We start from the raw sequence: 16,804 nt of genomic DNA on the forward strand, positions 1-16,804 counted from the left end.
AACTATGAAAATATATACATCTGCATAAACATCCACAATCTGTTAATATTCTAGTAAGAAATTTATTCTTAATGTACATAGAAGAAATTATAATTGTTAAATTTCCAACCGATTTTTTCTGCTACCCGAAAATCGTACGCTCCTGAGCTCCGATCGGGAAACGGCGTTTGGGGTGGAATGTTTTCAAGGGGTTAGTAACGCGCTTCCAAAAAAAAAATGGCGGCCGATCGAAGGCGGTGGCGTTATGACGCATGCCACACGGCGACGCTCAGCGTCCCTCGGCGGCGCCACCATCGACCAACCCCCACAGTTCGATTGGAGACACCGGCCGGCGTCGACGGCTGTTGCGGAGCTCCTTTCACCTTCGGGTTCGCGTGTGTGCTAAAGTCTCTCTAGCCATCGTATCTTTCCTTCTTTTGTGTCGAACAACAATCGTGAGACTGTTCTGGACAGGTACGACGACCAAACGAACGTTTTCGATCGTTACTTTTCTCTGTTCTTTTCCCATCATTCTCGTCTGCCTTCCTTTTCTATCTCGGCGAAACGTTTTCTTCGCGAGCGTTTAGATATCGTCTCAAGATTAAATCAATCTTATAATTATAATTATATCGCGACATATGGTGTATACGCATGATTCGTACGCGTTTAATATCAAGATTTTAAAGATTTGAGATTAAAGATTTGAAATATTTCAGCGGCAGTTTGCTCGTGGCGCTGTCGATCGTATATTTGCGTAGTTTCGATTCGTGTGACATAACTATGGTTTCAAGCGATTCGATTGTGGTCGTTGAACTTTATGAAGATTAAGGAAGGTAGAGAGAGTTTAGCCGAGACTCACCACAGTCGATAGTTGACGTTTGAGCTTAAATCATTCAGTAGTGTCAAGGAGAACCGTATTGAATTCAGATACATAGTTCTCAGTTTGCTTTCGAGGGTAGCCGCGAACGTTTACGACCCGCCGCCGGGTTCGCCTTTCGATTTAGAGGTCTTTTCTACCCGCTTTTTACAAACACGTTATCGCAAAATTTATAGTGATTAATGTAAGTGAATAACAATTGGTTGTTTAAATGGGCTTTATTATTATTCTCTCTTTAATTCCAAAATTTTTATAACAGCTTCCAATTATGTGTTACAAGCGTCAAGTACGTTCAATAATATCAAAATTAAATCTTCTTTAATAATTTCGATTCGAAGCCAAATTCCAATTCATCAAATTTTATCTTTAGACTTTCATATTTTCTCCCTTTTTTTTTGGACAAAAATGTATCTTTCTTTGAGCTGTCTCGTTATAATATATGCATATCGATATCGATATCGATATGCATACGTAACCGAGTGAATTTGCATCGAATATCACCGGCAGAATAGAGTCCGATCATTTGCTGACGGGTAACAAGTACGGTAAATATCGGTAAGAGATCTCATTATGCGCGCAGTCGAATGTTAAACTAAAAAGCGAGGTGAAAAGAGCCCCTCATCCGATAGAGAGGACAGAGATGGTACATGAAAGGACGACACGAGCTTAAAAGTATGCGACCGTGTACCGCGTATATAGTCGTGTATTCGCGATAGTAGCTGGCCCGGTGTGCTTCGATGTGTATACGCTTTACACGGACGCTGAAAGTGGAAGGCGGACAATTGTCCACTTTTTGCGCCGGTGGCCGTGTTATCGTTGCAGTATACCCGATACAGTGTATACGTCTTCTTGACACGACCTCGTAGTACCTTCAGAGAATTTCGGTCGTATAACGTCCGTGTTTCGAGACACTTGACCGAGTGTCTTCGTACTGTCCACGCGAGAGAGAAAGAGAAAAGAAAGTACGGTAAAAGTACAAAAACGAAAGGAGTGTTATATGCGCTATTTGGTGTTTTTGCATATGCAGTGCTTTTGATACGCGTTTCTTTTTCTCATTTGTATTGTAGAATCGGTCGTTAAAATCGGGGGAAGTGACCGATTCGGATCAGACGTGGATTTTTAGTGTGCGTTTCTACGCGACGGTGAATCTCGCGCGACAATCGATAGTCGATCAAGAAGTTGGTTGGTTGATTTCCTAGAAATGCGAAAGTGAACATTATCGGGGCGAGCGCGTGCATGTACATCGCAGGACGATGGCTGAACTTTGTGTTTGCCGATTTTTCGTGATCCTTGCTCATCTGGCGGTCGTCTTGGTGCTCGCCCAAAACCCCATCGAGGAGAAGACCACCTTCGAGGCTGCCTTTCAAGGTAAGTGTTCTATCGATTGCATTTATCGATGGTTCGATGATGGTATAGACATCTTCCATACATTGATCGATTTAGTTTGAACGTGTTCATTGTATATTCTTACGATTCGTGTTCTTGTTTCTTTGTCGATTTATATCTAACTGGCGTCGTTGTCGTCGTCGTCGCCGATAGTTGATTACGTTAAGTTAGCAGCCATAAAATAGAATGAGTTTAGGTTATGAGGTGCATTAATTGAAGTAGAAAATAAACATTGAAAAGCTCGTTAAGAAAATGACTCCAGTCAAATTTTTCGAATTTTAAAGTAGTAGTTTGTCTAGTAATCAGAGGCGTGACTTGTAATATATGGAATTTATTACATATTTAGTGAGAATTGACTGGTTCTATGAAAGCGAGACATTTTTGACGAAAGCGTTTTTGTGTTTCTTTTGTAAACAACGATTCACATATGGAGGTCGTTCAATCTAATAGTAACAGGGGCAGAAAAGGATGTTGATGTTAAGGGTTCTATCATAAGTTTTTATTTAGTAAGGGACATTCAGTTGAAGTGAGATTATTAGATTATTTGTTAAGCTTTTCGAATTTTAAAATAATGAGGCATCTTCGTAGCTAGAGGTGAGTCTCATAATACGAGAATCTTATTGTTCAGTGAATCTGTTGAGAGACAGTTGTACAATAGCATCACGAGTGCTGCTTTCTCAAACAGCGACTCATATATCCAAATGATTCAATTTAATAACAGCAATGAAGAAGAAAAGAATGTTGATATCAAATACTCTATTATATGTTTGATTTTTTATTTCGTGAGGAATACTGAGTTCAAGTGCAGGTATCATTTTTTAATTAATTCAATAAAAAAGTTGTTGTTCGACAAACAGTTCCAGTCATGGTATACACAACATTGTGACTGACTTTGCTGCTATATAATTACAAATATGTAATCCGATAAATGCTTTGTTTAAATAACGTGTTGTTGTGTATCCAACAACAATCAAAGAGTATTTTGTTGTCTTGGTAAAATATAAAAATCGACAAGAGTTGTCTTTGATATGAACTTTTCAATTAATGAAAATTGTCTTTATGCAAATGCGTAATGCATACGTTCGGTTATCTGCAGTGAGCTTACAGGCTACTAATTACGACAGTAAATATTACTGGTAAACGTTTCGATACATTAAATACATTTGTGTTATACTCGGATATTCATTAACATTTCATCGAGTGTTTTTATCGATGCGATGAAAATTTGAGCGCGATGCTTTTCAGAATTTGGCCAACAGCGAATCACGCCATTACGGATCCATTTGTCAACGCGGCTTTCCATTCGGTAGCATTTTTATAACGCATATATCCGCGCGTATGCACGTCGGAGTCGAAACTTAATTAACGTTCGTATATTTGCGCACGGGGTTTTGTCGGCTAGCAAATGAATCCGTATTGACAAAGTCGACTCGAATGCATTAACAAATTTTCGAAACTATTCTGAATACGCAAATGCCACCTCCGCAAATATTGTAGTTACTGCAAATAGTTTGTATGAGAAAAGTGTTTGCCCAATACACGATTCAAATCTGCCGACCATTTTCATACGGATTCATTCCTCTGGTATAGAACATACTTTCATCGAACGGTGTTGTCTATCGATGTGATATCAATCCAGCGATCGATATCCCCGACGATATTCATTAATACGCATTTGTCATGAAATGGTAAATATGCAACGCTCGAAAGGAAAAAGTATCATGCATGTTGTCGATTTTTCAACATTTCCACGATATTCGATGGAATCCTACGTATCGAAATTCGATCCAAATAAAAATATTATAACTTTTACACAGGGCATTTTTCGTCAAAATGAAGCTATATTTTTCTAGCTATATATGTTTAATTCTATGATTTATATCATTCTACGATATGACTTTGATTTTGTTGTTTTGTTTGAAAGGAAAGATTTAAATCTTTGTAATGTAATGCTTTTATCGTTATTAATCCATTATAATTCCATTGTATGTGTTCCATTATATATAATATTATTTAATTATATATATATTTAATTAAATATATTATACAATTATACACATATATATGTAACAATAATATAATATTATATATAATGGAATACATAAAATGGAATATAATATATTATATTCTATTGCTTACTCCTATCACGTTTTATGTACCATGTTACTGAACTTTTTGATCAAACTCTGCAAGTAGAGTAAACTACGCAAATGGTCCGCATGACTGTAGTTCATGCAACAGTTATAACAATTCTCTTCATTATCCGTGATTTCTCGTTTATGATTTATATTATAGTTCGTGTAACTTCTCATAAAAGATTTAAAACATACCTATTATTTTTAGTCCTTGATTAAAACCTAATAGTCAGCGTTTCCTCAAAAATAGCCTTATCCAATATCCACGTCGCAAGCGTTACGATCTCAACTTCTCGAACGAATTAAGCCCGAAGAGGTCAGCAGGGAACAAGATTAGCGACCTAAGAGCGTATCTCGAGTTTGGTTGAACTTTCAGTTAGCCATAGTCGTATACACGGTTGTCCTTTCGTGGGTAACAATGCTCCTTGCATTTTCGATTTTGGTTGTACAGGATTTTAGCACTGGTACGCGTTGCAATGCTAGCGTGCCACGTATAACACGACAGATTGCGTTAATGTTAATGGTAAACTCGCGCAGGGAAGCCGCTCCCTTTGCGAGATCTCCGCGGGCCCATTTGCTAATAGCCAGAAAGCAATTAATATCACGGTCAGTTACTGCCCTTTAGACATCACCGATGCGCACTAAGTTGGTTATATAACGGTCAGGTCCGAACCTAGAAATATTCCCATGTTACAGTTCGCGCGTCATTCAGTTGGCGAATCTTTGAATTCACCGACGAATATATTTGTCCATTTGTCGTTGGAGGACTTCATTGGCGAACGTGAATTTCAATGGAACTGGGACTTTTATGTATGTCGCAGAGGAATTGTTCCTAAAGATAACGATAAGGCAAATTACGTTATTGGAATTCCAGTTTGTTCATTGGGGTAATTTAGGCGATCATGTGTGAGGTAATTTTTGGAGTAGAAATCGTGTCAGTGACGTGTGCACTTATCTTGAAATAGATTGTACCTTTCGAAGTTAGTTTAGGTTCTAAATGTCGAAATGTGTCGACAAGTTCTGTCATCAGGTTTCGTCCATGTTTGCAATTTTGTATATTTATCTAGGAATTTTCACCAATCGCAGCAAATTGAAGAAGTGTACGTAGTCGTTGAAATATAAGTTACAACAAGATGGTGCAGTATTGTTGAAGAAATCAACTGGTAACGTAAATTCTATCGGTAAATCGTCATATGATAATGTGTATCTGAGGCATTACATTGTATGAAGTTGTTATATAGAATGTGGCAGCATTCACAGTATTTTTTAGATTGATAGCTTTAGATTGATAGCTTCTTTAGATCCGTATGGAACTTGTTCAATACCGAGAATCATAAACGCAGCATAAACGCAGAAAAATGAAAGATTCTATAATAACAAAATCGTTACACACAGGTATGAGATAATAAGAAATAAAGATAATAATTTTATCGATGACTTAAAAGAATTAAGACAATTGATTTCTTTTCTTTTAAAGAACAATTTATTAATTAAAATATCTAATTTCTCTTCTACGTCGTGTATTCAATTTTTTTTACCATTTTCTAAACGGTATCCAAAATGATATTTCATTTTAATCCTGTTAAGAAACCTCGAGAAATTCATTAACAGCATAAAGCTCGAAACGAAAAATTGTTTCCAGTACGATTATTTTATTCCATTGTATGAAACGATCCAGTTACGACTGAGTTCATTTAAAACGGCGGAAAGGTTGTTCATTTCGGCAGGGGGTTGCAAAACGCGAACAAAAGAGTTATCAGCGAGTAGCCGATGTAACTTTAACGATTAGAGAAAGCGGCATTGCCCGGGTGAATTTGAACCTAGGGAAACAAAATCGGCGGCTGGAAACAACAGAAGAAAGGGCGCGTTAATTCACACAGTTGGTGCATTCGAGCGACGTAATTCTCTGGTCGAGCGGAACAATAGGCAGGGAAAGAAGAAAATGGATTAGCGATCGATCGATTTCGTCCCAGCTGTAAACAAAGGTGAATTATGTATTTTCAAGTACGAAAGCCGAGACGTGCCTTCCTTGAAACGAACGAATTCCAGCTCGTTTCGCCTTCTTGTTTGTTCGGGTTTCTCTATCGTGCTCCCTTACTTTGCTTGCTTTTCTCGTTTTCCTCCTCGCAGCGGGAAGCAAAAGGACAACGCCGTCCATCTTATTCCCCTCGTACTCTCGACTCTTTTTACCTTTCTACTTATTTTCTACCTCCTTCCCTATCCAGCTTTGACAACGAGGGAGTCGGAACGGGGGGCGGGCCAGTTGCTCTCGTCGAACATGATAGCAGCGAGAAGTAATCATCGGCTCGCAAATGCACTCGAGAGGAGTTCCATCGCCGCTGCCGATAAAATCTCTTATGAGGCCGGATCGAAGATGCGCGATAAAAATGTACTGGCGTAGGTGGAGCGAGTTGAGTTACAGGAAATTTTATATCGTAAGGTTCGATTTCGGTGGATGTACGCGCAGCGAAACCTGCTGGTTCTCTTCTTCGCGGCGGATCTTGACGGAAGCGGGTAATTGGACTGAGACTGATGGTAGTTGAAACTGGAGTACCATGTTTGGATTTGTTTAGATGTGGAGTTCGTTTACATTTGTAACGTCGAAAATTAATTCTTCTACGGATGATTTTATGAAAATTGTAGACTTTTTAGTGGTTGAAAATTGAAGCAGCGAGTTTGAATTTGTCTAGGCGCGGAATTTATAGACTTGGAGTGCGGAAAGGGAAGTTGTGGAGCAGATCAGGTGTGTGCAAAAATTTATCATTAATTAACAATTAGCTTTTCCGGACATGGTCTTTGAATTGCAGATGAGGTATAGGACGTGTAGGGTGCCAAAGAAATAATCGGCGTTTTATTTAACAATTCGTTTATTAACTCGACTAGCGGCTGCTTCACAACTCTCGACTCGCGACTTGTGCTGACGACTGCTTACTGACAACTGTTGCTGACAATTCATCTCTTAATCCGTTTTTTCCCTTTTGTTATCTTTTGATATCCCCACTACGCAAATGTTCGTTAAGCGTCCGCGATCGTGGTCACGTATGCTTTCTTCCGAGTATTTGACGGAAAGACCAAAGGGATATCGATGGCCCATTAGGCCTGTCAGCATTTACGCGGCCTCGTTTATGTTTCGCCGGTCTTTCGTAAGCGGTCTTCCCGCGATGCTATAGTATGTACCGACGAAACCGTTGGAAAGAGGGTTGTTCTTTGCGGCCTAGTGCCGCTACACAGATATTGTTAGTAGCTGGATGTTGGTGATTGAAACCTGGAATATGGTGTTTGGACTTCTAACTTCTAGCTTTGTACTGTGAAAGATCTATTCGGAATAAATTATTCGATATATAATATCTTCTTGATATTCGATCTGTGAGACTGCGTACATTTAGGCATTATTATAAAATGTTACAAATGAGACTTTGTGCTTCGACGTATAAAATAGAAAGTGAACGCGCGTATAATCCATTTTTAATCTCCATCAATCAGTCTTGAGTAAAAGGTCGGTTGTCCATTGTAGTTTTTACGATTCGCAGTTGTATATTTTCCGATTTTATTTTAGCAAGTGCAGTTGTAAATTATGGTACGAGTTAATCGTGTAGAATCGCGAATATCGCCGTCAATTTTACTTGCCCCGATTCTATCGAATATCTGTCTATATTATCCATATTTTCCATATTTTTCGATAGAAGTGTACGAATATTTAAAAACGATAAAAATGTAAAGAGAAGTGAAATATGACGCGCGATATTTACTAATCGTGTTACCGAGAAAATCTGCCTTCAGAAAAATTGAATTGATTCCTCCCGATGATGTTACGTGTCAGCTTTGTAATTGTACTTATTGTTTATTCTTCGTTTTGTTTGACGTGCCAATAAAATTCGTTATAGAAATGTGATGGAAAGCAAGTTTGCCGAGAAAAGAGTCGAAATTTTTGCATCTTCAAATTCACCACTGTACAAGCATCATCACGACTGATGACCAAATAAAGGAACTGGATTTAGAAAGAACGAAGAGAGATGGTCGTTATTTCTCTTACGAAAGCTGTGTTCGGTAATGTTCATGTTTGCGGCTGCATCGGTTCTTTATGCACGTTTCAGGTTATGAACGGGACGAGTGAATAATGGAATAGGCTGTTCTAAGAGAATTTAAATTGCGTTCCGCCGATGGCACTGTTTCGCGTTCGTTGCGAGGCGCATCACAAGCTTATAGCCGAGAACTCATTTGACCTTAACATGCTTGCTGGGAATGCAGTCTGAAACTACAAATCATTATGTTCCTAGTTCTTCGCCGGTGAATATTGCGTTTCTTCGATCCGATCTGAATTTCAAATATGAAAGTAGTTCATCACTTACGATATTTATGTACGTAGGTACCTCATGAGAAGGCCGTTAAGAATAATTGATTACAGCATGAACGTGATGCTATTGCTATTTCTGAGATTTGAGATCAGCCATCAAGTCATAGTAACAATTCCATCATCTTTATTCGCACTAGTAGTAACTGTAGCGTTCACTCGGAAATAAAAGAAAGTGTTTGAACATCCAAGTGCTCTGGCATATCACTATTTATGTAAATATTTAATCATAAGAATACACGAACATCAAGTAGAATAATCGATATTGGAACAAATAAACTAAAAGTTCCAGGTTTAAATATTCGAGCAAGTACTGACATCCTCGAGCAATTTACTACCGGAGTAACCTTCAAGTAATCAGCATAATCGTAGATATATCTCAAACGTCGAACGTCAAGTCTAAGTACATAAAGAGGTTTACAAGACAGGTAGCAGGAAATATTTGCCTCGGAAGAAAATATTTGTGCAGGACAGCGAGGGTTAATCTATTTCAATTATTTACTATAAACCACTACCGGTTCGGAGGATAGAACAGCATACGAGATTAATGCCTCTATTCAATTATTTAACACATCATCTCGGTTCGTTTGGGTCTATTTACGACTCAACGTTGATTAATGGCTCCGCAGCGTGGATACATTGTGGCACCTATGGGATCGTATCATAGAAATACCTATTAATCTTACTAAGGACTGTCTATTGTACCAAACAACAGTTTGCACCGCGTTAAAGTAGAACATGATACTTGGACGGTATTCACAGGTGTACGGTAACGTTTGTTCATGCTATAGTCACGTGGACAATTCGATGCGTGAGCATAGGTCAACTTCAACATTACCGTGCATTGCTACTGACTGCATAGAGTCAAATAGGTACGTGGGTCAAACTTAAGGCAACGGTACACACAGTTTGCGCTGCTCATATACAATACATTGACGTTTCGCAAACTGTATACAGTGTACGCACAGATAGCATATATACCTTTTGATTGGCTGATTTACGTATAATCTAGATGTCTGCGATCAATACTGTTATCTATTTTCGTCAATGACTAGAAGCCAACATTTACTTTATCGCGCGAAAGCAATGATTTCGTTATTTTACCAGACGATTTGATTCTGTTAGGACTTTTGTGTTTGGTGTTCGCAGAATATCGGCTGTTTCGATAGTTATATATAATCGTATATAATCGTATAAAATCGTATAAAGTCTTTCACTCAACCACTGCAATTATAGATCATAAAAGAACAGGTAATATTAAGCAGACTTAGATGCAGATATTAGAGTTAGTCTTTATTCTAATTTAATCATTATATAAAGTACTACCATTTACATTTATTAGGCCTCAAACTTATACACGTACGTCTTATGTTACTATTACTATCAAATTTTGTTGTATTTACGTTTCGTCCTCGTATATTCTACGTGTGTTCGATACTCAAACTGTCTAATCTTCTCAAACCACAATTTAAATCACGTTAATATCTATCTAGTATTAACACGAAGAAGTAGATTCTTCTATACAGAGTTTCGTCTCGTCCATTATACGTACATATGTATATCATAACGAATACACTTTAAGCTATAATATCTCCATTTGGTTGATTGCGCGGGATTTGTTGGAATTAGCTCTTAATCGTTCAGACGTTCTCGAAATTGTTCTGCAAATCGTGACGGAACGCGGTGCACGTATCGGGATTAACCATGCAATAAAACACACTTTCATTGAAGGTATTTATCAAGGATTAAAACGGCTGGTCCTCGCATAGGTATAACGGGTGACGAATTTCAGCCTCAGCAGAGACCGCAAATTTGAATAATTTCACAGTTATTACGCAATGGCCGCGTTCAACCCAGCTGTATTATCGTGCTCGACGAATTCGTGTTTTTTATCGAGGCTCGTAATCGTTCGGCTGCGGTTTCCAACGATATTTTTGAACCGCGAATTATTCAGGTTCCGAGGGTAAACGCCCCGCGGATTAGTTCGACGACAACAGGCATCGTTCACCACCGGCTCGATCGCTGCAAAATTGATCGCGCACCGTCGAACCATCCTTTGCCTTGCCCGGAAGCGATCCATGTCGTTGCTCGTTGTCTGCAATATTAAATGGAAACGGGACACAGGTTTTCGCACCCAAACAGGAAAAAAGAAAATCGACGCTGTAGCTGGTATTTTTGGTTTCATAGCGTGCAGTTTGCGCTGTTGTTTACTTCTTATTCGAATGCGGCGTGTTATTCGCTTATTCATGGGCAAACTGCGAATGTTCACGCAGTAATGAGAAATTTAAAGATGTAAAGATGTACAGGGTGTATACATAATAGAATATCCAAAATGAAATTGTAGCTATAATATTTAAGTTCCTGTGCGGATTCCATTTCTTTAGCTATGTTTATAAAAGAGATTGAAATTTTTGTGAAACTTTAATTTGATGAATCGAAAATTAAAATTTTAAGAGATTTAAGACCTTTTCCTGTGTTTAACTATTTATATTCTGCAAATACTGCTTTGACGCCATTGAAAATGTACACGCAAATTGTTTTGTTCTCACCATGTAAAATGGAACAGGGGAAAAAATAATATTACATATATAAGTAAATTTACAGCGTTTTTTTTAAGTCCTCGATTTTATAAATCTTTATTTCAAAAGAGCGCTGGTATCGTCGATCGATCGTTTCAAAAGATTCTCTATATCAAAAGGGTTGAAATAGCAGTAAATTAATCATCTAATAGAACCAAAGGGATTCTCTGGTATTTTTAATGCGAAGTAACACTCAGAATGTAAGATTAATTCGTAACAAGTTACAAAATTCATTTGTTATATTATATACCAGTGTATGTTCTGCGAAATATGTAGTTAATAATTCTTAAAGTACCAATATGAGACATCCGTTCAGTCATAAATAAAGTTGATTACGAATCATTATCTCGAGTCAGCTTTCTGTGTGGATATATTATACAATACGAGTAAAATATCTCAGTAAATATCTCGAGATATTATCCTTTATTCCGGTGTAACGAGTAGGATAGAAGAAAGGAATCTCGAGCACGCTGTTTTGCGAAAACATTTAGTTTTAGAGTGGCCCTAGTCTACCGGGGAGCCATAGTTAGCATTTAATTACGTCCGAGGATCTGTTTAATCGCAAAGTGGAAAAATGCTGTGCGCGCTCTCGTGAAGCGAACGAGTGTTGGCATTTGAGAGGTCAGTCGAGCGCCAACCGTGAAAGGGAAAGGTCACGAGATTCGTGAGAATAGAAGGAACTTAGAGTGACATTTCACAATTATATTTCATTCTCTCCTTTTTTCTCTTCTACTCCTTTTCCCCCGGCAAAAATATGTTATCACTGGCGTTATTTCTTCCACTCCGCACCCTTGTGTCTTTTTTGCATTTGTTTTACTATATATACCTTTTCTTTTGTTTTATTTTGCGAGTTATTTCAAAGGAAAATACGAAACGAGCGCGCAAATGGAAAGTTTTAAATCGTTTTGCTCGAACAAAGGAGTAGCCGAGTTTGTTGGTCGAGTGTTAACGAAAATGACTGGTAGAGAGTTTCTCTCCACTTTTACAATTGATTTTGTGCATCAAGTCAACGAATGAAAAATAAATACTAGTTAAAAAATTGATGTTCGTAATTTCCTTTCTCTACGGTCACTATCGTGGTATAAGTTCGCGAGGAGGGTCGTTTGTTATTTTTGCCACTCTCGTCTACAGCAACAGCGTGAACGTGTGCTGTGATCGTTTTACTTTGAAATAACCAACGAATCGCAAGCACAGCTGTCGTAAAAAATGTAACACTCCCAGTCATACCGCACGACGGAGTTCCGTATGGAACGTGCAACGAGGTATCCACGTCTGTTTTCTCTACACTTTTCGAAAAATACATCGAAACATTGTCGGTCCATTAATATTCTTGAATTTTTCATCCATCGAAATCCGCTTCGAAAGATATTTTTTATGTTTACCATTAAGGACTTTTTTTTGGATAACAGACGCGTTAGTTTGCGGATATGTGCAATACACACTTTTCCACTCTGGAGATATAAATGTGTAAAATCTGTCTTTTTAAGTGTGTTTATTTATACATAAATTATTGAACATAGACATATTAAAGATTTAGATGTAAGATCAATTAAAATTTTCTTGATATATACATATATTGTATAAACAGATTTGTATTATTTTGGATACATTTTCAGAGAATTTGATTCTCTTTCATTCAGACATTTTTCTTATTTTTTTAATAGTTCATTTTGGAAAAAAAATTATCTTTAATTTTTTTAAATATAAATAAGTTAACATATGTAATAGACAGGTTTTCGATCACTTATGACTATTATTTATTCGTAACTTTCTTAAATGTTCTATTTTGCTTCGCTTCAATCTCTTAAAGCATAAATAGGTTTCTAATTCAGAGCAAAATTCTAAAGACCTGATTTCTTTCATCAACGGAGATTTTTCTTAAACATTGTAGTAGTCATGTTAATTTCAATTTCTCCAAACCCATATAACTTCACAAATAGAAATTAATCTTCCCAAGATTTAATTCCTCTTTATAATTGTGCTATTCCTCGCAACATTCCGTTTCAATCATAGTCACTGATACGTTCCCTCTGAAACGAATGTCGCAAAGTGACGCTACTCTTCTTAAAGATGTCTTCTTATTCCAAGTGGAAAAGTAAAGTGACGATCCTCGTTGCGTTTCCTGCTTTTTGCGACATTCCCCTTTATTCCGTTTTCACGGTAATAAACCTTCCATCCTTCGATGGAAAGGAAGGTGGGCAGAGTTATCTGGACTTCTTTTCGCTTCAGCTCACTTTCTTTCTTCTCTCGTCGTTTCATTTTCGCCGCGGTGACAGTTACTTTCTGACCGGCTGACCCGAGAAAATGAGACCAAATAAGTAAATAAACGAACAGGACTCAGCGACACGGCGATGTTTTCAGATAATAAATGGTCCGTGGTATTTCGCGAACAGCCGGCGTTTCCTTATTCCGCCGATGCCACGCGTCCACTTGAAAAGAGGGCAATATCGTCGATGTTTAATACGAACACCGTGTCGTGACGTGTAATTAAATAGACAACTGCACGCCGCACCAACAGTATTTCCAATTAAATTTCGACGTTACGCCAGTCAGTCGAGGGAACGCTTAATCAATCGTCCAGCTTCGTATTAATTCTTGGCTTGAGTTGCATTCAATTTTGTTAGAAAGGAATTCCAACGGGGCCTGGAAGATGGATCGAATCGTGAATCGTTAGCTCTCGCCTTCTTCGCGGCTGCTAACTTGTTTCGTGGCTACCGGGGGCGAAAGTTTGAACTTTCGCATTGATTTGAAGAAAATTTTCATCTTCCTGCGTTTACAAAGATCAGCGTGCGATATATCCACGATACGTCGTGTAACCATTTGTCATGTCAAAACAATAGAGATTTGATTTTGGGTTAAATAGGTTCGATTATGATTTGCGAAGTGCACTATGGCTTAAACTACAATCTCATCCACCTTTTTGTATAACGAATATAAAGTCAGTTTTACGTTTCACACATGACAAATGCAATTTTACAAAATCCGACATATTGGCTTGCCATTTTTCCCACGGGATCGATAAAAGCTTCATCTTAATATTCCAGCCATGATTTCGTGCGTCAAGAATGATCCCCGTTCGATTTGTTTGCTAATTGCGCGTGACACTATTCCACTTCCAGGGAAAGCGTGCTGTTTGAATAATTGGCTGGATGTGTAACGAATATGACGGACAGTTTTCGTTTCCATTTTTATAGAACTAAATGAAAAAGAGTAGAAAAAATAGGATAGAGAATAGAAGAAAAAAGCATAGAGAAACAAAATACAAGCAGACTTCGTCGTGGTAGTTTCGTTGTATTTTTCTAATTGCGGCTCGGTATTCGATGCACGAGGGTGCAACGCCCTCGTATGTAGGTTATTCCATTGAGCTGCTTTTTCGGGCGTAATATCGATTCTCGAGTGGTAAGACGTCGATGCGTACCGTCGAACGTCGATACGGATTCGTGGGAATATGGTGTCTCGACTTTGGAATAGAATATTACACCCGTTGTGTCGCAGGGAAGAGAACTAGTCAGATTTCTCGTCGGCCAATATTAGCGTCCCTGTCGGAACGAACAGCTGTATAAATCCGACGTTTCGATATGTATCGATATCGGTTAAGCATAAACGTTGTTCATTGTATACGGAATTCATATGTATTCCTTTTGCATAATGTATATTTCCTATGTTTTGTACAAACGTATTTCCTTCGATTCAATTTTTCATAACGCCAAGGTTTGTCGTATATCGAAAAGATGATAAAGAAAGCAAAGTATTTGCGATGTTGGAGAGAATCGTTGTTCCTTTCATTTATTATTTCGGATAATATTCCTCGATCACAGATGCCTCGTGTTATTCTTGTAATACATATTATTCAGTTACATACTTGTTATCACAGGTGTGTTTATGTAAGAATTTATTCATAATAAAGGAATTACTTCTAGAACATCTAGAAATAATAAAGGCGTTATTAAATAACATCTTATTACTTCTACGGAATGGATCTCTATTTCTGAAATTTGTTCCAGTGAGTTTCTGGGAAAGTACGTTCTACCAATAGAATTATAAGGAACAATACGGCATTTAGCTCAGATTTACCCTTGAGAAGCTTTTACTAGCTTCATGCTAGTAAAATCCCTTATTGTTATTTGATATAGCCACATTACCATTCGGATTGTCAAATTAATCAGAATAACTAGTCCAATGTTAATACCGTTTCGTTATTTGGTAACCATGGAAATTTCATACGTGATATTGAATTTCGTTTCGTTCTTCCTGCTATCGTTTCAATCGAACAATTAATAGTCGAGGAAATTGTAGTTGTGCTGGTAAAATATAAATCGTGTCGTGAAATTGCCATTGCGTTTCTTCTGCTGGCTCGTTTTCCTGTCCATTAGTTACTATGGTTGACAAGGGAAAAATATAATTCGAAGACAAGAAACTGTACCGCTCGCGAAACGTTCGCGGTGGCAGAGGTTTTCTCTCTTCTTCTTCGCAGGATCCATCGATCAATGAAAGAAACTAATGACGAGCACCCACCGATCGATAAGCCAACTTCGTTTCTCATTCGCGTCGTAGAAGAAACGACTACGAGTTTTGTGCGCAAACTTTGCTAACTCGATCGGTCGAGACTAATAGAAACCCGATGCGTCTCGTGGATAAAGAACCGTCGTTTTCTCGAGAAATTAATGAACCTGCGACCGTAGGAGTTTGATATTTTCGTCGGATATTTCGTCGTTGACGTTGTAAAGTTGTTCGTCACACGACGCACGATGCGACATTGCAACGAGGATTCGGAATAAAAATAAAAATTCGCGGGCTACGTTCGCACGATCGCAGACCAGGTTCGCACGTTCACGGTCCACGTTCGCACGTTCGCAGGCACCTTCGCGCGTTCTCACGTTCCACGATGTGATATTTGAATACCGATTCGGGATAAAGATCAAGAAACGTATACAATGTGCAGCAAACTTGATATCAGGGGATCCGACATGATAGGAGTAACAGTCTCTTTATCAGATGTTTGGGGAATTATTGTTTACAATTATATTACATATTTACAGAATAATGGTGCCATTGAATAATAAGATGAAAATGGAGCGATGATTATTTCGATTTTTGTTTACTGCATGCGGCACTGTGCAACAACTGTGTCAGTTTCTGCTGTCAGTTTCAGTCGTAATTATCACTTCGTAAGTTATGAAATTAGATATTACGGGGTGTTTTGGTTGGAGTTATCGTTGTCGAGCAGTTGTACGGTGATATACGAGTCTGATCTAAATATATTGAAAGAGGATTAAAGGGGTAGTTTGCAGTTTGCCGTTGAAACGCGTACCACATACTTTTGGTGCAGACTTCAGAGTTTTAATAGAATAGTTGCTTGCTAACCTGTAGATTATTGTAGAGATCAGGGGTCAATATGTGGTATAATTTATAATTTATAAATTTTATTCAGTTAATAATTTGCAATTATTATAATAAATTATTATATTTATATAAATACATATTTTATTACATATAA

At 38.0% G+C, this 16,804-nt stretch overlaps 1 protein-coding gene across 3 annotated transcripts in view; it reads left to right on the plus strand.

Moving 5' to 3' along the window:
• The first annotated feature begins 292 nt into the window (after positions 1–292).
• Positions 293–16,804, plus strand: part of LOC117208630 (pikachurin-like) — a 264,459-nt gene continuing 247,947 nt past the window's right edge. Inside the window, exons 1-2 of one of the 3 annotated variants that reach the window (XM_033449890.1) lie at positions 293–453; positions 1,924–2,224. In XM_033449890.1, the coding sequence (XP_033305781.1) occupies positions 2,110–2,224 (115 nt within the window). In that variant the 5' untranslated portion in view covers positions 293–453; positions 1,924–2,109. The remainder of the gene's footprint in view (positions 454–1,923; positions 2,225–16,804) is intronic. The other 2 variants (XM_033449888.1, XM_033449891.1) reach the window with 2 other exon arrangements.

Source organism: Bombus bifarius, unplaced genomic scaffold (assembly GCF_011952205.1).
Source record: "Bombus bifarius isolate JDL3187 unplaced genomic scaffold, Bbif_JDL3187 scf7180000008148, whole genome shotgun sequence".
Classification (NCBI taxonomy): domain Eukaryota; kingdom Metazoa; phylum Arthropoda; class Insecta; order Hymenoptera; family Apidae; genus Bombus; species Bombus bifarius.